The sequence below is a fragment of the Sinohyriopsis cumingii genome, chromosome 6 (assembly GCF_028554795.1).
Source record: "Sinohyriopsis cumingii isolate HCF-2022 chromosome 6, ASM2855479v2, whole genome shotgun sequence".
NCBI lineage: Eukaryota > Metazoa > Mollusca > Bivalvia > Unionida > Unionidae > Sinohyriopsis > Sinohyriopsis cumingii.
Genome location: NC_142966.1, coordinates 88,649,697 through 88,673,229, shown reverse-complemented (window position 1 = coordinate 88,673,229; position 23,533 = coordinate 88,649,697). Strand labels below are relative to the sequence as shown.

Genomic DNA, 23,533 nt, shown 5'->3' with positions numbered 1-23,533 from the left:
TGGAAGTGAACTCGCTCTGGACATTAAGCTGGGGTCTGCACGTTACATATACATGGGTTACAAGTGTTTAAGCACAAAAAGCTGCAAGGTTCCTAGTTTCATCGATAAGGGCGAAGATAGAAGAAGATAACATGTATTGTCATGGAAATCAGATAAATAGCGATAAAGAAACAATACGTCTTAACATGGCAGTTGATTTATGTGAATCTGTGCTACAGGCAACGATACTTTATGGAAATCTTACTATTACTCATACTTAACAAAAGTACATGATGTACTGAAGGTTGAAAAACAGAATGTCTTAAAATATGAAACTGGAAATGTTCGCTTCTTCTGGCTCATAGACTGCATAAAAAAATCAATAAAACTGAAAATCAATCTGTATGGTGATCTTTTAAAATTGTTTAAACTCTTTTATCTTTGAGTGGTAATCAGATGATATTAGATCATATTATTTACTATATTTAATTTCAGTGTGTTCCAAAATGGCCGAGGGTATATTTGCCATGATTGTTGACAACCATCCAGTGTCCTACGCAACCGTCCAATCATATGCTCAAAACATGCGGATGCCCACGCTAATTCCCATGGGTACCGGAAGCAGCCCAAATGACGATTATAATTATGACATTAGCCTGTTACCATCAACCACGGAGGCTATTGCTGATGTTATACGTTACTTCCGTTGGAACGTTGTGTACTACTTATTTGATTCAAATGATGGTGAGAAAAATTTTCATATCAACCTTTCCAGGTCTGTTTTGAAGATGTCGATGCCTTGTATCATACTGATATTTCGATTCATTTCATTGTTCTAATGAAAAACAATATGAATAAAGCCATCACGTAAAATAAATACGAAATGTATTTTATACATTACATAGGAATGTAGACCAAAGTGAAACAGAAAATATGTTCTCATTACGTTTATCAAGCAGAAATAATCACCTAGTTATGTAATTTCTTCTGGCACTTAGTATATTAATTACCAATGAACCATTTTCTTCTTCATTCTTGTTTTGTCTTGGTCATCTTCATCGTCGTAATTATCAGCATCATTATACCGTGAAAACTGGCATCATCATTTATAATAACATTTTCTGGTCTGCATCTTTTTCCCTCCAAGTCATGAAGTGCGGTGTCGAGTGAAAATTGTTTTCTTGCTTCCACCGTTATCAGTATTAGCTAAAGTCCGTAGATTAAGACTCGCTTCAGACAACCTTGTCTCTCCACATAGATCCTTCGTTTCCAAACGGTCGTATATGTGATGTTGAAGATTGTCCATGATTATTTTACATACATGAGTAAGTCCGTGTGGAACAGCATCGACGATACGAGGGTAGATGATTCTACGTTAGTCCACATCTTGTCGTGAGAACAGGTGAATGGAATGAGGTAGACCGCGGTTATTTATAGTGGACTAGCGGATCAAAACGGATTGAGTTCTTTCACCAATCTCAATGCACGCAATAAATGTAGTCACTACGCGGAGTCTGTTTTCCAATACGAAGAGATCTACCCGTGACGTTACATTCCCTATATAGGTGCGCTAGTGTATGTGCGCAGAGAATCGATACGACATTGTTTTGAAACATGACGGAAACTAAGAAGACGATGAATTGGGGTGCACCGGCCCTGGAGGCGAGAAGTGATGAAATATCAGCGGCTACCATAGCAAAGACGGTTCAACTCCCAGAAGTATTAGCTAAATACCTGGGTTATTTTTATGACATTGCCGGTATTCAGTTATAATCAGGATCATCTTATCAAACTCCCTTGAAGTTCTAAACACTCATCTGTTTCGGGGGTTTTATCTGGTGACGGAAAGGAGCCTTCTATAGTGCCCTTCTTATGACTGTCTGCCTCGTAAAAAACGTGTCCAATTATTTAACTAAGTTTGTTTGCATTGATTTCGAGATTTTCGTTGATAATTGCATTTGAAAACTATGAGGACTATAGCGACAATGGGACTTCCATGTTAAAAAGTGAAGATGTACTAGGGGGACAAAATGTATAGGGACATATAGGACTTAATGTTAAAATACGGTGAATGTACTATGGGGACATAATGGGAAATTTAACATATGTTTGGTTATTATAGGGACAATAGGAATGGAACAGGTGGGGTGATGTCACATACTGGATATTGGCAACAATGTTGCAAGTGGCTGACCTCAATCGGGCCAAACAGGGACAGCGGGAAGAAAAAGCTATACCGCTTGGCGGGGCGGGAACGAACTTCTGCGCGGTACTGACCGTTTATACACACACAAAAACACAAACATCGCCTGGCGGTGCGGAACATATAACATCTTTATAGACATAACATCTTTATAGACAGAGACAAACAAACACATACACAAACAAACAAACAAAAACCCCACAAATAAATGCATCAATATGGAAAGATAGAGTAAAAAATTTTTTCGAAACAATGGAGTGGTCCTGACAAGGGCCTTTGGCTTTTATGTTAAAACCATTCAGTTAACATAGAGGGCATCGTATAGATCTTCTCTTCCTCAAATTTCGTCTGACCTCTAGTCCGTAGATTAAGACTCGCTTCAGACAACCTTGTCTCTCCACATAGATCCTTCGTTTCCAAACGGTCGTATATGTGATGTTGAAGATTGTCCATGATGATTTTACATACATGAGTAAGTCCGTGTGGAACAGCATCGACGATACGAGGGTAGATGATTCTACGTTAGTCCACATCTTGTCGTGAGAACAGGTGAATGGAATGAGGTAGACCGCGGTTATTTATAGTGGACTAGCGGATCAAAACGGATTGAGTTCTTTCACCAATCTCAATGCACGCAATAAATGTAGTCACTACGCGGAGTCTGTTTTCCAATACGAAGAGATCTACCCGTGACGTTACATTCCCTATATAGGTGCGCTAGCGTATGTGCGCAGAGAATCGATACGACATTAATTTGAAACATGACGGAAACTAAGAAGACGATGAATTGGGGTGCACCGGCACTGGAGGCGAGAAGTGATGAAATATCAGCGGCTACCATAGCAAACACGGTTCAACTCCCAGAAGAGACTGATTTTAATTGGGATTTAGTGGATTTTTTCTCTTCTTCACAAATTTTTTTTCCTGTACCTGCACCTTCGCCACCTCTCATTCTTTACCACACTTCGAGGATTTTAAACAGAGGCAGAAAGAAGAATCTGAGAAATTTTTGGAACAGCAGAAAGAAGCAGAATGAGCCTTTGTCGTTCAACATCAGCAGCGAGAAGAAGAAGAGGCAAGACGGAAATGACAGGAAGAATAAGCAGAGAAGAAACAAGGTCTAGGAGAGAAGGGGGACAGTGAAATGGTAACTAAATTCTTAGACATTTTGGTAGAGTTAAGGAGTTTGAAACAAATGTATCAGACTCCTTTAATACGACCAAAGAGAAAGAGAACTTCCCGAACCAAACAGGCTAACCCTGTCAACACACCTACTTTGCCTGAGATACCTATCTTTCCTGTTCTGAATCCCTCTCTGACTCATGCTCCTGTTTCTTTCTTTGGGAAGTCTGAAGACCATCGTCCATTCTCTTGACAATGATATCAGGCATCTTGACTTTTGTCTCTTTTGGCACTTGTCTTGCTCTGAATCTCGGGACATTCAGAAGAACAATGAACTTCTTCTGACAGATATGGCGAGTATCTTGACTTTTATCTCGAAAGGAGGGGGAGTAGTCAGTCGGCTTATCTGAACGAAACCTTCATATGACACCTCGCAAAGATTTGATCAGACGTTCTATCTGTGTTGTCCCTTCCATCTTTCTGGTAGTCTTTTTATTTTTTGCCATCAAGATCAAACGATCGCATCATCTCGTGGAGAAAGGAGAAGAAGAAAGTAGGAGACAGAAACGTGACCTATCACCTCGCACCATACTGAACTCTTGGCTCAAATCAATGCCAGTAATTTTGAAGATGACATGAGTGAACAAGAATACAGACCCAGAGAGACTACACCAAACCAACGTTCACCCCGAGTACCCCCTGAAATGTACTAACACTTCTGTGAGACCGATAAACTCTCTTCTATAAAACTTAGAACAAAGGCCTACACATAAATGGGGAAGTTTGAAGATTTCAAGTCCGACGTACCGTTGGAGAAAGCAGACGAGTTCATCACCTATATGTGGGATTCTTTGTTAACCACACTGACACGAAAATGTCAAGCCAAAGAAGACGACTGCTTGACGCTGTCCATATATCACGATAGCCTGAAGTCCCCCATTGAGATGATCGAGTTTAGCAGATCATCGGAATTAACACTTTCCAACGTCATCGACAAGATTCAGCACGTACAGCAATCCAGCGACAAGTTTCACATCACCGGTGGACAAGTGAGACTGAACATGGCCAACGTTTCTCTTCCAAAAGGGACCGGACGCAGAAAGGTATTATTGGTAGACGACCTTCGCAGCGACAAGCGCAGCCTCGTCCAAATTAACAATCCATAAGATCTGATGTGTTTAGCTCGTGCAATCATAGTGGGACGAACATATGCTGACAAGAACGACACAGTAGAATAGAAAATAGATTTGAAAATAAAACTGAGCCAAACAACGAAGAGTAGCAGAACTCCTGTTACAACAAGCTGGACTATCCAAAGACAGAGCCTGTGGCATTCATGAAATGCAAAAACTGCAGGACGTCTCAGCTGTACGCTGCACCTTTAAGGTACACCTTCAAGAAGTGCGTGTAACTCTGTTGTTTCGAGGCAAACGTTTCAAAGACGGAAAATTCATTCACGTCTATCATCATGATGAACATTTCGATAACATTACCAGTATAAATGGATTTATTACTGTGAGAAATGTGACTATGGCTATAACAATCGAGAGTAACACAAGCATTGTGGATCGAAATGTGAGGGATCTTTGGCCCCTAAACCCTCCCTGGACAAAGAACAACAACACGTGCATTGCCCAACTTGTCAGCGCACTTTTGAATACCCTACTTGTTATGAAAAACATCTGAAGACTCACGGTACACAGCAGAAAAATGCTTGTCAACTCCTGAGATTGTGCCTTATTTATGGACAAGGCATACGTATCAATTTTGCCATGGCAAACGTATGCTCAGGAAAGAAAAGAAGCCACATTTGTCGTAGACTTGGAACACAAATGCTTCATTCAAAAATACCATTCTAAACATCAAGAGGATGAAGATGACCAGGAGAAGAAAAGCAATTTCATTTTTTTCGATTTTGAATGCATACAAGAGCCTATCTTTAGTCATTTCCCTCGCTGCAGCATGATTCCTGGTGGATGTGAAAAAATATGTCAAGGACAGGACATGCTGCCCAATTTCATCCAATGGATCTTAGACCCCACCGACGAGACGTGGAGCCAAGAGGACATCGAACATTATGGAGATTTAATCGCAATTCTTCGGTGATGGCTCACAATTTCTCGGGAAACAATGGACAATTTCTTCTTTAAAAAAAAAAAACCTATCCTGAGCAAGGCACCGAACATCCTAAAGTCAGTTTGAATGGAGCTAAGTTCATTTCCGTGCAAGTGGGACTAGTGCAGTTTAAAGATTCGATGAGTTACTTGGACATGCCATTGAACCGAATGCCTAAAACGTTTGGAATGACATAAATGACCAAAGGATATTTTCCACACTTTTTAAATACCGAAATCAATATACACACCGTTCTACCCCATTCGGCTGATGCTCACTACTACGACCCCGACAACATATGCACCGAGCAACGAGAAATGTTCTACGCTTGGTACCACTCTCGTGCCTCTGACCCCTTTGACTTTCAGGAAGAAATGTTAAAGTACTATTGTTCCGACGTGGACATTTTACGGCGTTGCTGTGGAATATTTCGAGAACTGTTCATGGAGCACGGTGGCATCGATCTTTTGAAAGAAGCTTGCACCATTGTTAAAGCGTCTTCCTTAGTGTACCGCCAACGATATATGTCTGAAAACAGCCTGGTTGTCATTCGCCCTCAGGCGACGAACTTTGTCAAACGTCAATAATTGGTCAAAGCTCTACGCTGGCTACATTACTTGTGCGACAAGGAAGACAAATGGATCCAACACGCTCGATACGGAGGAGGTGAAAAGACTATTGGAGGGTATACGTTGGATGGCTGGGACTTACAAACCCCTAAGATTGTGTACGAGTTTAACGGTTGTTTATTTTACGGATGGTCCATCTTCTAAACTCAACGTGTGATTAAAAATCAGTTTTTACAAGATACCTTGTAAGGATTGTATGAGGCCACTTGTCAACCGCGCTTGAAGTTAAAACAGAAAGGATACCAATTGTCGGAAATGTGGGAACACGAGTACAATCACCCTTTGAACACCGATCCCGAGTTTAAAGGTATCATAGAAAGTTACAAGCTGGTGGTCCCTCTGAACCACATGACAGATTGTACAGAAGACGGACGAATTGTTGTACTATGCCGACGAGGAGAAAGGAGAAGAAATCAAATATTTGAACGTGTGTTCGCTGTATTCTTGCTTGTGCAAGCATTGTCACTTTCCCGCAAGGTACCCACAATTGCTGAGTTACGACATCAACCTAGATAACATTCGACAATGCGATGGATTGATTAAGTGAAAAGTCTTGCGTCCCAAGGACTTGTACCATCCCGTTTTACTTCACCATTGCCAAAGAAAACTTATGTTTCCTTTGTGCCATACTTGTGCCGAAAATAAGACCGACATTGTCAACACATCCAGGAAGAACGCGCCTTGACATGAACGTCGGTCAGCGTGAAATTGTTTAAAGCTCCGGACCTGGGATAAATATTGTTAGAAGTATAAGAAATTTCCCTCAAGACAAAAAATACAAGGGCAAATACACTCAGAAACGCATTACGTGGATGCATTTTTGAAACTGAAATAAGACCTCAGCGGCTATCCTTTCTGGTGTCACACTCCCGAAGACCAAGATAAATCCAAAAGGAAGTACTTTGATCAGGACGGCATCACTTTAGACCACATGGGAAAAATGAAGGAACTAGATCGTTAGCCAAAGTGATGTTAAATTGCTTGTTGGGGAAAATGGCACAACGTCCGTGTTTACTCAATATGGAGTACTTGACAGAACCTTCCTTTACTTCCAGATGATTCACGACAAAACTAAAACCATGAAATACGTGGACGTCCTTCGTGAAGAAGTAAGCTTAGTCAATTACGAAGAAGAACTGGACTTTATTGAGGCCGACGAACTTGGAAATATCATCATTGCGGGTTACATGACAACCCATGATCGGTTAAGATTTGTACGAGCCTTACACGAATTAGGAAATCGCGTGCTGTACTTTGACATGGACAGTTGCATCTACATCAATCGCAGGTCAACCGTCAACCTGAAATCAAAGAACACCGTTTAGGAGCCTAGAGGGACGAGCACCCGGAAGACAAGATTTAACGGGTCTTTAAAAAAAACTTGCAATGTGGAGCGGGTCAAAATTTTAAAGTGGCCACCTACGAGCCTCACAAGATAGTACGTTAAGCCACACACCAAATCGTCAGTCAACCCTTGGAAAAAGTGTGTCAAATCGTGTACCAGAAGCGAGTGCGACTTCCCAATCACTTCACTTTGCCGTACGGACACACATGTATAAAAAAGGTTCTAAGAGGATAGCCACCAAAAAGGATGATGATTTTGTAAGAATTGAGTGAGAGACCCACTGCGAACTCCATTTTCAAACCATACAATTTTCCTGTCCTTCTGTCTGACCATTGTGTTAGTGCCAGTCGATTGGAAACGTTTACAATATGGCCTACTGATAGGGAAGGATTACCTACTTCGAATGTTTTAGCTATAACAGTTTTTGTCTACTTGGGACATGTGACTTGGATGGGATACGAAGTACAGTATTTCAGTTGAAGTTGATAATGGATCACTTATCTATAAATATTCAGCTATTCTGCACATACTCGATAGTCTCCGCACTGTTCTTACCTTTCTACAGCCTTTCCACCCATCACACTACGTTACATTTGTGACGGTACCTTAGAGAAGGCAGTGTCGTTGTCCAGAAAGAAAAAAGGAAGACTTTCAAAACGAGACAAATAAAGGAAAGATTTACAAGCTAGAGACGGCTAGTATAAAAAGAGAAAACACCCAAGACCGATAGTTCATTGTGACTACCAACACCAAGCGAGAAAGATGAATACTTTGAAACAGACATCGTTCAAGTTCGGTGATTCTCAAGTGGAGTGCGATGCTGTGCCTTGTGATTGCAGGTATGTCATACGCTGTGACCACAGCGATTCAGTTCCACTTCATAGGAACTTTGCTATGACCACTGCTACCAAACCTACTATGGAAAGTAATACTTTACGTGTCAAACCGGACGGATGCAAAAGCAATGCCACTCGTTATCGTACACATGTCATCCTCCACGCGAAGCCATGCGTCTACCACCCTACGGATGTCATCCAACCCTGACTAAACCCCTGCGGATTTCACCGTACCCTCATCGAAATGAACCTGTGAAAGAAGAATATTCGTTCCCTGTGCCTTTTCCTGAATACTCCGACTTTGAAAGTCGATTCCAAACCTTCCAAAGAAAATGCCCTAAATACCTGGGAGGACCTACCCATGAAGAATTAGCCAGAGCAAGATTTATCTACTTCGTCGAAAAGGATAAAGTCAAGTGCTTCAGTTTCGGTGTGTCACTTCACCACTGGGAACAGAAATATTTCGTTTACCTAGAACATGCTCGATGGTCATCGCACTGTCTCTACCTACCTTTGGTGGGACCCTAGTAACTTAATTTTCATACCATGTCGTGTCAGAAACCAGAGTGGATAGGAATCAAACGTTGGACAACACCTAGACAAGTATTTAATCCGCATTTAAAAAATAATATTCAGGGATTACCAATCGAATTGCAAGAGAAGATCTACTAGGAGATTTGGCAGGGACTTGCCAGAGCAAAATCACAGTTGATGACTGGGAAACGTTTGTGTCGAGTAATTCACAAGAGGAAAGTGACAAAAGTAAACAAACTCGTCAGATTTCTTCGGATAATGTCTGCGGTCTTCCGAGTATTCCACTTTAGACCATTTACATTAGAATTTTTCGACCGTTTTCCTGGAATGGCAGTGATAAAATATGACTCACTAAGTCCATCACTTTCGCTCTAGGAGAAGTTTTTAAATAAAATAAAGACAATTAGAAGTGACCCCAACAAGAGTATAAATACTGACTGACATGGTCATTGATACTGTACAAGAGAACATTCGTGGTTTGTCTGTGGAGTTGAGAGAACGCATTTACCGAGAGTTGGTCAAAATACAAGTCCAACGCAAAGAATAACCGCATCTGTTACATCACCAATATTGAAACCAGTGGTACATGAATGCAGGACTGATTCATTTTAAAGCGTTCAAATGGTCGGACGTTGTTCAACTGGAAGAGGGCCAGAAGACATTGGTTGCTACTCATCCTACTTGATACACGCTAGCCATACTACATGGAATTCCAGAAAAAAATCAGAAGATTACCAAAATCTTTTACGCTATCAAATTTTGTCTGTAGAGGAAAATTTTGTGCGGTGTGTAGTGTGTGAACTAGTGACTAAACAATCTGGATGGAGTACGATCAGTTCTGTGCAAATGGTACACTTATTACCTCCGACAAAAAGACGGTATAACAACTGGCTACCATGCCACGACCTTTATCATTAGTGGTATACAACAATTACCGTGGAAGGAAATCCATGAAAACATTCAGACTGCGGTGGATTACCATCTCTTTTTACGGGCACTGAGTCCAATAATTTGGGTCGTCGCGTGGTGTGTGACTTAGTGACTTCCTTTCCGGGATTTCGTTTACCAGCCGATTCCTTCTGGGCTCTTTACGATCTGTAAGTCAAAGTAACACCAAAAGACCTTGATTTTGGCATCTTTAAATGTACACGAGAAACTCATTCGGTTAAAAGCCTTGCGCTTTCATCTCGATACTTCTCGACCTCTAAGGGAGTAAAAGATTCGATGTAGGCACCAAAGTTGTGTACGATGATGTGTGTTTAGCTTGTGACTTACACCCTTACTGTCAGATTAACGTGATTGGATTAGTTTGGGTTTCAAGGATTGGTAAAAAGAAGTGGCTGACTCTGCCTAAGATTTGTGACCATAAATTCCAACGTCCAGTGAAGATAAGTAATCTTTAAACTTGTGTTAACTGTTAAATAAAGAACCTGACACCGAAGAAAACAGCCCTATTCAGGATAAGACTGTCATTGACATGGACATTTCCGAAAAGCCATTCCGTGAGGACCGCTGTGTGATTACACTGGTCAACAGTGAAATCATTACTGACTTGAAAAGGCCCTAATCTGTAGTATTTTGGTGTGCCGAACACGAATATAACCGTGAAAAATTTGTATTGGCTCTCGTTTTGAAGATATTCATATACCTCATTTTCTATGTTTCACTGTGTAAATTTCTCCAGTAGGACTGCAGCAACATCTGGAATAATGATGTAACATTGCATAATACCATCATGCTCACATCATCCACAGTTGATTGCATCATTTTCTGATGCAATGCAATACTAATGCCATGCGGCTGCTGAAGTAAGTTGACGTCAGCAGTGTACTATACATGTGTAGGCCTATTATACTAATGCCAGGCGGCTGCTGAAGCTGACGTAAGCAGTGTACTATATAAAGCCCAATCAGATAGGTTCAGCATTTAAAATATTTTAGACGTTGTGCGAGACAGTTCAAGCTACTGTTACATAAAACTTATTATTTTATCCATTTACGTACAATAAAGAACAGTAATGCCTCGAAAGTGTGTTAATACCGCGGACAATTTTTGCTATATTTGTGGGGAAGTGACATTTGCCAACCAGAAGAAAAGTATCAATTCTCAAGTGAAGAAGGCATATCATCTTTACTTCGGATGCAAGGTTGGTGACCAAGACAAGCCTTGGGCTCCGCATATATGCTGTGCTACATGTACAACACAGCTTTCACAGTGGTTGAATTGCAAAAGGTCATCAATGCCGTTTGCAGTCCCAATGGTGTGGAGAGAGCCAAGCAACCACCTAAATGACTGTTACTTCTGCTTGGTTCCTCCTCTTTCCGGCGGAATAACGAAGCGAAAGAAGTCGAGAATAGTCTACCCAAACATTCCGTCTGCATTGAGACCAGTTCCACATGGTGAGGGACTTCCTATTCCAGAACCTCCAGCAGAATATTCTCTTGATTCATCTGACGAAGACAAAGGTGAGTCGACCTGTTCTTCTCCTAGTCCATCAGCATGCAGTGATCCAGATTTTCACTGTGGTGCATTATCAACCCCACACAGAATAACACAGGAAGAACTAAATGACCTGATTCGTGATTTGGACTTATCAAAGAACAAGGCAGAATTGCTAGGATCAAGACTCCAACAATGGAATCTTCTAGAAGAAGATGTCACAATTACTGCATATCGAAAGCGCCACCAGCAATTGGAGCCTTTCTTCAGAAAGGAAAGTAATCTGATATTCTGTTCCGATATTGAGGGCCTCATGAATGCTTTAAAAATCACTCATGACCCACAAGAATGGAGACTATTTGTGGACTCTTCGAAACTGAGTCTCAAGGCTGTGCTTTTGCACAATGGAAACATTCTTCCATCTATTCCAGTAGCGTATGCTGTCCACATGAAAGAGACATACGATAACTTAAGGCAGCTACTGAATTCCATTGAGTATAACAAGTACAGCTGGCACCTCTGTGGTGATTTGAAGGTAGTTGCCCTTTTAATGGGACTGCAGCAAGGATATACAAAATACATGTGTTTCTTATGCGAGTGGGATAGCCGAGCAAGGTAAATGCACTACATGAGGAAGGAATGGACTCACAGGCAGAATGTAGCCATTGGAGAGAAGAATATCCAACACCCAGCTCTGGTTGAGGCTCAGAAAATCTTGCTACCACCCCTTCACATCAAACTAGGTTTGATGAAGAACTTCGTGAAAGCCATTGACCGGACTTTGCCAGCATTCCGATACCTGCATGAAAAATTCCCTCGACTCAGCGAAGCAAAGATTAAAGAGGGAGTTTTTGTGGGTCCTCAGATTCGAGAGCTTTTCAAAGATGACCGGTTCAACAACTTGCTGGAAGGTGACGCGAAACAAGCATGGAATGCTTTTCGCCTAGTTTCTACAAACTTCCTCGGAAATGTTAGGGCAGAAAACTATAAGGAACTAGTAGAAGACATGTTGATGAAGTATAAGAAACTTGGCTGCAATATGTCTCTAAAGATTCACTTCCTTCATTCCCATTTGGATTTCTTTCCTAGCAACTGTGGTATTGTTAGTGATGAACACGGCGAACGTTTTCATCAAGATATCGCAACAATGGAACAAAGATACCAGGGAAAATGGTCCACTACAATGCTGGCTGACTACTGCTGGACACTCCTCAGAGATGCTCCCGAACAGCTGTACAAGAGACAGGCGAAGAAATCTAAGATGTAGTCAATGACTTGATTTTTTATAGGTAGGCTATTACAGTTGACCTTTTACTATTGGAATGCATTTCGTTATGTAAACATTAATTTCTTGCAGATTACAAAAAAACTAGAGCCAATTTTGCAATTTGACTGTCATATTCGTGTTCAGCACATAAAAATTGATAAGAATTGACTAAATTTATTTCAGTAACATGACTTTTGTAAAAATTTGTTGTCCAGTGTTATACCAAATGTAGAGACTCTAAAAACATTATACACTCTCCCTAGGACACTACACCTTGGTCAAAAACAAATGTTGCACAGACTCTTGATTTATTTCACTTTAATCGGTTCGATGTGTATTTTATCAAAATTACTCAATCAATTGGCTTTTATGTATATTTGCCTTTGTGTTGTTCCATTTTAAAATTTTTTAGAAATAAACGTGTCATGAAAAAAAGTATAAAACTCTTGTCTTGTCTGTCTTTGTGTCAAAAGTGACATTCCCTACACTATGGTTACCTCCGCTGTCTCTGCTCCCTCTTCCTCCACTTTCAAAGTTATCGATGAAAACTTATATCGTGCCAGTTGGGAGGCCTTGTATCTTCGCCATCCCTTTCAAATGTCAATTTTTTGACAGAGCGGTTCAGGCAAAACCGAATTTTTCAAACGTTGAACGAACATAAACACCATTTGATCGATCGTCCAAGAAGAAATCAGAAAAATAGAAGAAACCCGAAGGCCCTTTTCAGGGCCACTCATATGTCTCGAAAAGATTTGTACTCTCTCTTTCCATATTTGTCTATGTGTATTTTGTCTATGTCTATAAAAGAATTATGCGTTACGCTCCGCTAGACGAAGTGTGTGGGTTTTTTTGTATGAACGGTCAGTACCGCGCAGAAGTTCGTTCCCGCCCCGCCAAGCGTGAAAGCTTTTTCCCACTGTTCCTGTTTGACCCGACTAAACTCAGCCACTTGCAACATTGTTGCCTATGTACAGTACCGTGACGTCACCCGACCTGTTCCATTCCTATTGTCCCTAAACAAAACCAACTTATGTTAAATTTTCCATTATGTCCCCATAGTACATTCACGTATTTTAACATGAAGTCCTATGTGTCCCTATAAATTATATCCCCCCTATAACAACTTCGCTTTTTAACATGGAAGTCCCATTGTCCCTATAGTGCCCCATACTAATACTCCAAATGTTTTCACCTATTGAAAATAGAATTCTGTCTCGTTAAATATTGAGTGTTTTCTCACTATTTTCAGGTCTCGTGCGTTTGGAGAAAATGTTCGAATTGTTCAGTGATCCGACAAAGGATCACGTGAGTTTGATCATCAGGGCCAGGCGTATCACTAATGTCAGCGATTGTTACGAGCTTTTGCGGAAGATAGATCGGTACAGGAAAGACCCAGTGCCCTTAAAAAGGATCATACTGGACCTTTCGTCCATAGAAGCCTATGAAAAAGTCCTTCATCAGGTAGGAATAATAACGAGTTACATGAAGATATAGGGGGCGCTCTACAGATATTATGAACTTCTGAGAGAGTGATGGGGATAAGGTGAAATTATTTGCAGCATGCATTATGAAGCGAAAGTTGGCGAGCTTGCATGCTACTTTCATGTACTGAGGCTGAAATAGTATTGGATATGATCTGAACACACAGCTGACCAAAATGACTGCCCCAATGCACTCAAAAATCATCCAGAATTAGACTAAAATACACTATCTTCAGAAGTTGTTAAAATAGGGAAAATGAATATTGACAGGCTATACAGTACCAGTTCCTGAAAGTGCAATTAATGAATTACCCAACATGTATAATTAAACAAAGTTATCAGCCCTTTCTATTGCAAATCACTTCTGAATTCTAGGAAGTGAAAATGACCAAGCGGAGCTAGCAGGTTTCTTTTAAATGTGCATATCTGAAGCTAGGCCAAGCTGTATACTCTACAATTCAAAATACGCCCATCAGTTGTAACCAAACACCAAAAATAAAAGATATTTAAAGTTCTTTTAACAATACGTAAGATATTCAAGGTCATTTATAAAAAGATAGTATAACCAATGAAGAAAATAAAATGAAATTCCTTTTCTTTAAAATCTAAACCCTATGCAAAATAGTAAAGTGCCACCATATGTGTACAATGGTATTGCAAAACGTTATTATAACTTTACAAGAACATTAAAACGTAAAACTAAAGGACAAGTCAGAATTACCTAACGTATTGATGAGCATGAACAGACAGCTCATACAAATGTCAGACCAAAATACACGTGATCATAAGTTTATCCCCGAAAGAATTCACACCGGACACGAATTATGTATATAAAGAAATTAAGAGAATATGCAAATCTATCATGGACATTTGGCAAACGTCTTTAAATGAAATAAATCAAGCATATTTGAACAGTGTGAAATTCAAGAAAACTAGTGACGTATATGAAATGTGGCTGAGGAAGGAAACACGAATCATCCCGAGGAAATACAAGCCAAAATTAATTCCTGGAGAACATATTAAAGATAAATCAATCAGGAGAGAAACAGCATTACATCAGTTTGACTTTTATGCTCAGATTGTTGAAAGGACAAGAAAATAATGAAATACGGGTCTTTCAATCATAGTAAACTGAACAGGGGATGAATTTTCCGGAATATTAGAATAAATAAATATGGAATGTTTTCTGCATGATTCGAGTGAGCTGAATCTAAGACTGAACTCATCTTTATGACATATTTTCAGATAAATTCACATGAAGTCAAACGTATATACCGTCCAACATTTTTAATATTGGTCTTGGTCACTTTTTACAAAATCTTGACCTCATGTTATTTAAAGCTGACATTTGCATATTTCATGCTTAAGGTTATATATAAATGCTGGGTGACCATTCAGCAATAAGAATAAATAGACTTCTCAGATGTTCCAGGTACTTCGGAAGCTTTCTCTGCCTTTTTATCAAGTGCCCCCACCCCCAACATCTTTGTTTGAAATAATAGGTTCTTAAGTCATACACGTTGATATTATATCTTGCTCTTAAAGTGTAATGTTTTATGCATAATGTGTGTGCAGAATTCAAAATTGAACTCATCTTTATTACATTTTTCAAATAAATTCACAGCATGCACTGAAACACATCCATCGCCTACCATTTTAATATTGGTCATTGGTCACTTTTGTCAAAAGCTTGACCTCCTAGTTATATCAAGCTGAAATTTGCATACACATGCTAATATATAAATGTCTCGTGAACAATCAGCGTTAATAAAAAATTTACTTTTTATTCTTTCTGGTACTTCTGAAGTCTTTTTTAGTTGTTTAAGCGCCTTCCCCAAATGATTTTTTCATAAAGTACCATAATGACGAGTCAAACATAAGTTGAAATAATATCCTACTCTTAAAACAGTACATAATCATTTATAATATTCTTCTACATGTATATATGTTTATCTGAAATCACAATTTAGTAAACAATAACTGCCACTTTAGAATTATATTATGAAAAGATAGTTTTGGTAAATTTTCATACCTTTAAAATTAATGACAACAAATAAACTAAAGGAAATTAATTTCAATTAAATACTTCCACAATTTTACAAAGGATGTCAGTCATATGAACAAATTGTTTTGGAAAAATTCGTTATTCTGTTTTTCGTATTGTACAGGGTTTCTAGTAATGTATTATTACAGTAAATCTGCATTTCTCTGGTGTAAATTGCGTATGTAATGCAACATTACATTTTGGCCGTCAGTTTTATTAATACTTATTAATACTTAATAATTCTAATCAATTTTGAGCAATATTATAAAGTTCATGCAGTAGTATTAAATTGTGAAATCAGAGAGAGCGAGAGAAGGTACTGGCACAGTGTTCTTTTAAAATACTTAAGATTATTATTTTAAATAAAAGTGATTCGGTAAAGGCCGACAGTTTGTTCTATATAATGTCAATATTCAGAATATATTGATATTCACAATAAATTAGTTTTCTCTTCTTCAGAATAATTTAAATTTTACATCTTTTGCCTACACGAAACATGTTATTTTTTTTAAACAAAGTGAATAGGCCTACCATGCCTTTTGATCTCACCCGTCATTGGTGAATACAACAACAAAGTCCGAGTCTAACCTCGAAAATACATTACACACCCAAAAATGTTAACCAATTTTTTATTTAATATGATGAATAAAAATACCTGTATATTATCTTATTTCTTATTATAAATGTCCACTTTGTTTTAAAATAAGTTTCTGTGTGTTTTTTAACTCAATGTATACCGTGTTGTTGCCATTATTTACATTTTTACGGACCCACGTGCCGGGAAGAGTTATGTTCTTGCAAGCATGGGTGACCTATTACAAGACGTAATTCGGGAGTTTTACGCAAATATCCTCATATATTTTAGCATTATTTTTGTAAAATGATCTCCAAAGTATTTAAAAGTAGTCGTAGGTTAGCGTATATGTTTGTTTATTTAGTTTGACTGCATTTGGAAACATTATATTATTGTTTATTTCCGCCGAATATATTGTCCAACAGTCCCAATGTCATATACGCTAAATATAGACAGTTGACCTTTAAACCAAAAATACATTCGGATGTAATAATGTTGACTTTTTACATAGAAAAACGGAACAATTACCAAGGGTAATGAGGTTGACATTTTGAGAAAATCTAAATATTGGTCGCCGGCGCCCTCTAGCGTCGTCCCCAGCGGATGGCAACTATTTTGAACTCAAAGCTATTAAGTACACATTTTTCAAAATTTTCACCAATTGAAATGGCTTGTGATTGCACTGTGAGCATCAAGTGTTCTCAAAATGACCTTCGGAAATGAACAATACATCAATAAATTTGGAGATTGGGCGCATCAGCTTCTATGAATTTACACTTGTCAGGTCACGTGAATGATATTCTTATGTGATTCTTTAATATACCTATCCAAAAATACGGACCTTTTTGACCTCACTCATGTATTTGTTTAAATGAAGTTTTATATTAGCCAGGTGTAGGCAACATCAAATTTGTGCATAAAACTGTCCCTTACACCCTCAACTATTTTTAGCAATCATTATTTAGTGTATCTTGAATTTTAGCTGGCGTATTTACAGAACATGTTCGAAAACCAGCCTGCTTTTTCAAATCCAAATCATTTTCAAGGTGTGCTGAATTGGAAAGCACATAAAATCCGCTTTTATGATGTGGATCGTATGACACGAAAACTGGTTGTAATAGATTAAAACAAAAAAAGTTGGAGGGGATACGCAGGATACATCTTTTTGATTGCATAAGATGTTTTAAATAAACAAAAACTCCATCTAGGAAAGCTTTTAAGACTAAACGATAAGTTGCCTATTTTTGCGGCAAAACGACAAACCACAACATTCCAAAAATACTCTTCTTGAATTACTGGGCGTCGGCTTTACTAGTTTTAAAACATTTCTGTTACATTTAGCTAGTTCTCTTAACTATATTGGATGAACTTTGACAATTTGTGTCAGACATCACCTGTTGCTATGTTTACTTCTTTCCTTTTACTTACTTCTCTCTTACTGGCAATATGAACTTTCTTTTTACATGTAACGAAAGACTAACAAATCAAACGTTCGCTACTGTAGTTTTGGATACAAATTTCTCTGCAAATTCTGGAAGTAGAATAATCGTTAAGTCAGATATGGTGAATTGTTTTCATAGATACAATGGACGAATCATTGAGAATCGTGTGTGTGTGTGTGTGTGTGTGTGTGCCCCAGTCAAAAGAAGGGATGTTTTGAATTCCCTAAGAATGAAGGATATTCATCACATCTACAGATGGTGCTGGACTTCGCCAATGCCGTAAATTGAGATTCTTGTTTACTTATTGGCGACAAAATATACCATCTGCCGTTGGTTGTTTTTTTTTTTTGACAACATTTGTGGTCTGTTTATACCTTCCGGACATGTTTGCAGATTTCTTCCGTGACAAAGTACAAACCATTAGAGATAAGCTTAACACCACAATTTCAATTGACTTGTCGTCACCATACAGTTGGGAGACAGAATAAGAGCGGCAACCATTAGCAACATTTGAACCTGTCTCTATAGATTTCGTACGTACAATCCTGATGAAGAGTGCACCAAAGTCATGTGAACTTGATCCAATTCCAACATCACTGCTGCTTGAGTGCATAGATCCAGTATTGCATTCACTAACTGATGTTATTAATACCTCACTCTCATCCAATGAATTCCCGTCATTTTTCAAAACTGCCATTGTAAAGCCTCTGCTGAAGAAACCAACACTAGACCATAACGATTTAAAGAACTACCGCCAAGATTCTAATCTCCCATTCGTATCAAAAATCTTAGAAAAGGTTGTTTTATCCCAGCTTGTATCTCATCTGAATTCAAACAGTCTTTTTAGCAATGTACAATTTGCATATCGCCTTCTTGCCACAGTACTGAAACTACTCTTCTAAAAGTAGTTAATGACCTTCTCTCTGCTTTGGATAGCGGAATGATTACAATCCTCACCCTCCTTGAATTGTCTGCAGCATTCGACACAGTAGCCCATGATATATTACTTCACCGTCTCCTGCATGTTTTTGGCATTCATGATACAGCCTTACTGTGGATCAAGACCTACTTGGTCAACAGGACACACATTGTGCTTGCAAATGGAATACACTCCAGCCCAGTTAATCTACGTTGTGTTGTTTCACAGGGGTCTGTTCTTGGACCTGTTCTTTTCATTATATACACTCAGTCGCTCTCAAGTGTCATAGATCATCATCCAGTGTCTCACCAATTGTACGCTGATGACACCCAAATATACAAATCTAGCCACCCAACTGAAGCTGATGCAACCATCCAAGGTGAAGAGATGTGCATTTCTGATGTGAAATCATGGCTGACATGTAACAAGCTGCAGATGAATGATGATAATACTGAGACCATTCTGATCACAACACAAAGACTTTCTTATTCACATCCTTTACCTCAAACAATACATATCAGCAGCACCAACATTAAATTCACACAGTCAGTACGAAACCTACGTGTTACTCTGTACAGTATTCTCACACTGCACCAACATGTCATTAACATATGCAAGGCTGCATATCTTGAGTTGAGACGCATCAGCTCCATTCGCAAATATCTTTCAGTTGATGCCACTAAAACACTTGTGTGTTCATTAGTACTTTCAAGACTGGACTATAGTAACTCAATTCTGCCTGGTTCATCTCAATATCTACTCCAGAAACTTCAAAAAGTTCAAAACACAGCTGCTCGGATCATTCTTAGAGTACCACGATCAGAGCACACCTCCCTGCTGCTCTGTACCCTACACTGGCTATCCATTCGATCCAGAATCAAACACAAAATTTGTTCTCTGTGCTACGTTTCACTGTCGGACTCTAGTCCAACATACCTATCCGATCTCACCCATGTGTACACACCAGCAAGATATTTACGCTCCTCTTCTGACAATCGTATACTCATTATTCTCACTATGAAAACGAAGTCATACGGACAACGTTCTTTTGCATACCAGAGCCCAGCAACGTGGAATGAATTGCCCACTGAACTTAGACACAAAGATACAGTGATCCCATTCAAGAGTGCTCTTAAAACTCACTTATCTCGACTGCAAGAAAAAACTTAAAGACCTAATACTGTTTCCTACCTTAAATATTCTCAGCATGTTTTTTTATGTTTTCTAATTTCATGGTGTTTGTTTTTTTGTAATCATATCATTATATATGTTTTTTATGTTATAGGTGTTGTCTAATGTTGTAAATCGCTTAGAGCTTCTAACGATTAGGCGCTATACAAAGTCCTCATTATTATTATTAGTAGTAGTATACAGTCTTGGGTTTTGGGTGGAGAAATTCAAAGGCACCATGAAGCGGCAGACTTGGATATAAAATGCACAGGGAGCTATCTATTGTTACATAAACTAATCATTTTTTCATGTTAACAGTGCGTTTGTGCATCATAATTCGATTATGTAGACACCTGGCCTGGGTACTGTAAGCTGTTACACTCAGTCATGCTACCGGATTGGCTACAATTGATTAACATCCCAAGACAGGAACAGGAATGGCTGCAATCGACCAATTTATGTTTTTGTTGTGTGTGTGTGCATGTGTGTGTGTGTGTGTGTGTGTGTGTGTGTTTTAATGTTCCCAAAAAGTAGTTTTGCTGAAGCTTCAAAGAAAACTGATTACCTTTGTAGCACTGATTGTTCTGTATAAATGCAAAGCAAATAAAACACACAAGATAGGTCTCAATCAATGCTCTGTTACAGTTATTTATGTTACTGCCCCAATAATAAACCGGCATTTGTTTAGTCCTCGAAAGTTTGCATGTAGTCGTAACTTGAGTAACACATACACCCTTCATCGAAGCAGGCCGACTATAATTTTTTAATAAAAACAACGCACCTTTCCTCAAAGGAAGACAGCACCAAAAAAATGCAATGGAAGCAGATCGATAGTTGCATTTTCCAAATGATTCGAACACTTTTTTTTTTGCCTTGAAAGTTTAGTCTTACGAATGAAACACAGGCGGCAGAAAACGGAAATTAAATTTGGAATCATTTGAAGCCATATATATTTGGTCGCAAAGATTTTGACAATTTTTATTTTTATTTTGTTAATGTGTTTTCATTTCTCTAATAACAACATCATCCTCTTGGCAGCCTCGGCAACATGTTAGCTGTCTCCAGCTTACCAAAATCTAGGCCATGTACATGTGGCATGTAAACGACTATAAAGACACGTGCTACTAGCAGCCATGGCTATCGCATTGAATTGTTTAGTGACGTGTTTGTTGACAGTTCGATAGATCAAATAAGGATTAGCATTTTTTTTTTAATTTGTGCTTTCTAATGTGACGTGAATGATATATTAATTTTCTACCATATGATGTATACTCGAATGATGTGTACTCGAATTTATGGATTTTTCATGTACATGTACGGTACTTTACGCATTATGGATTCTGATACTCAATTGTAAGTTGTCAATACACACGTGTATTTCAGATTAGTTTGGTCTTCAATCAATCAAAATTTCAACTGTTTATTTTCTCTCAGCGTAAATCCTCCTCACTGACGTCGGGTCAGCTCTTACAAATTTCACTTGTATGCCAAATTTGATTTTTGTAGCCCTCCTCAACGTCCGCTTAAGTCGACAATATTACCTTGGAAATAGGGGTGTTGAGATAAACGGGTAGTACTGTATAATGAAAATGTGTATGTGTGTGTGATTTGGATTTTAACGTAGCTTTAACAATTTTTCAGTCACATCGCTACGATGTTTGCAGTGCTGTAGTTGATATTGATGTCTAGCACTGGGACATCATGTCACAAACATGTAGCATGATGTCCCACCCATCCTGACACCAGGCCGACAAGTCCTAACACTAACCTCTTAATCCCGAGCGCCAAATGAGGCAGCTGTTAGTACCATTTTTATGTCTTTGGTATGACTCGGCCGGGGCAGACGCTCTAACACTTAGGCCACCGGAGTGGTCGTATATTGAAATTAGCGACATGTTTTGAGAATTGGCGACAAAATATTGAGGTTGGTGATTTTTTGGCGACAACTTTATTCATGCTAGCGCCATTCGTGTATCTTTGCATGATACACATTTTATAAAACTAAGGGAGACCTATATCAAATCATCTTGAGGCCATGAATGTTTCTTCAGTTCTTTTGCATCCAATTCAAGGGGAGTAACTATTTAATTGAACAAAAACTTCTGTCTACTTTAAATACAGTAAACGTATATGTAAGTGGCAACAGAATAGTTTTAGACATTTCATCGCAAATTTACCAGTGCACATTTATAAACAACGACATTGACACACCAAATTTCTACACTAACGTGAGCCAGGATATAGAGAACTTAAAAAATCAGTGTATAATTATTGCAGCGGACTTTACATGAATAACGCTCTTGATACATATACTTGCAATTCACTAAATAACCCTTAAGCAGCATTGATATATGTGCTGAATTTAATCTGATATCTGGCTGGAAACAAATACGCATTCAAAACGATACACTTGGAGGCTTGCAAGGTAAGATTTCTTCCTAGCGTCAGGAACTCTTTTTGACAATGGTAAATGATCATTTTATAGAACCAAGCAATAGAACAGACCATTCTCTAGCCCAACTATCCCTTTCTTTTTGAAAAACAGAAATGCACAGAACCTTTTTGGAAATTTAACAATTCTCTTTTGAAAGCTGTAAAGGACTCAATTCAAGAGTACCAAAATAAATATATGTCTCCCACAGAAAATTATCACTTGGAACCGGCGACAGCTTTTGAGATTAGATTATTCATTAATGACTATTTATTTTTTTAATGCTTTTATCAGAAATAAGAGGAAGAACTATGTAATATGCTACTTATTAGAAAAGAAACGAATCTCAACAGGAAGATCAAATTACACATAAGATTACTATTTTAAAAGAGCAAAACAATATAAATAATCTACATGAATTCGAAAGTAAAAAGAGTCAGTTGGTGGAAATTGTTTGCTAAAAATGGAAGGGATAAAACTAAGATCTAAACTATGTGATATCTTTTGCAGCATCTTTTAGTACTTCCAGTCGTCCTTATTATACCTAAAGATTTAGGTTTTACAATATTTATACTGAGCCCAGAAAATTTGGAATATTGGTAGATAAGATCTAGAGTTGACTTATGAGACTTCTCTGAGCCATCCGATTGAGAGCAATGTTATCTGCATAATGTGAAACTAGATATTCTGTGTTTTTTTTATTTTAATTCCTTTGATATTTAGATTTTTATTAATCAAATGGGCTAATATCTCGGCACACAAAATAAAGATGAATGGGAATTGGAGGTCACCTTTTCTACGTCCTTTTCTGCGTTCAAACCGTGGTGAACAATGTCCATTTGCAGGGACACAAACTTTAATATTTTTATAGAAGAAATGGATCCAGCCATGAAAATCTAGAGTAGCCAATATCAAATTCTGTATTGGGTTTAGAATTAGAATATAATATTTTGTACTAGTGTTAACCATTATACCCTGTAAAGCAAAGCCAATTGTACTGAAT

General features: G+C 38.5%; 1 protein-coding gene across 1 annotated transcript in view; it reads left to right on the top strand.

Annotated features, from left to right (window-relative positions):
* LOC149797400 (glutamate receptor 2-like) overlaps window positions 1–23,533 on the top strand; it is a 196,476-nt gene that overhangs the window by 69,418 nt on the left and 103,525 nt on the right. Inside the window, exons 3-4 of the mRNA XM_089962177.1 lie at window positions 475–723; window positions 13,719–13,930. Coding sequence (XP_089818303.1) covers window positions 475–723; window positions 13,719–13,930 — 461 coding nt within the window. The remainder of the gene's footprint in view (window positions 1–474; window positions 724–13,718; window positions 13,931–23,533) is intronic.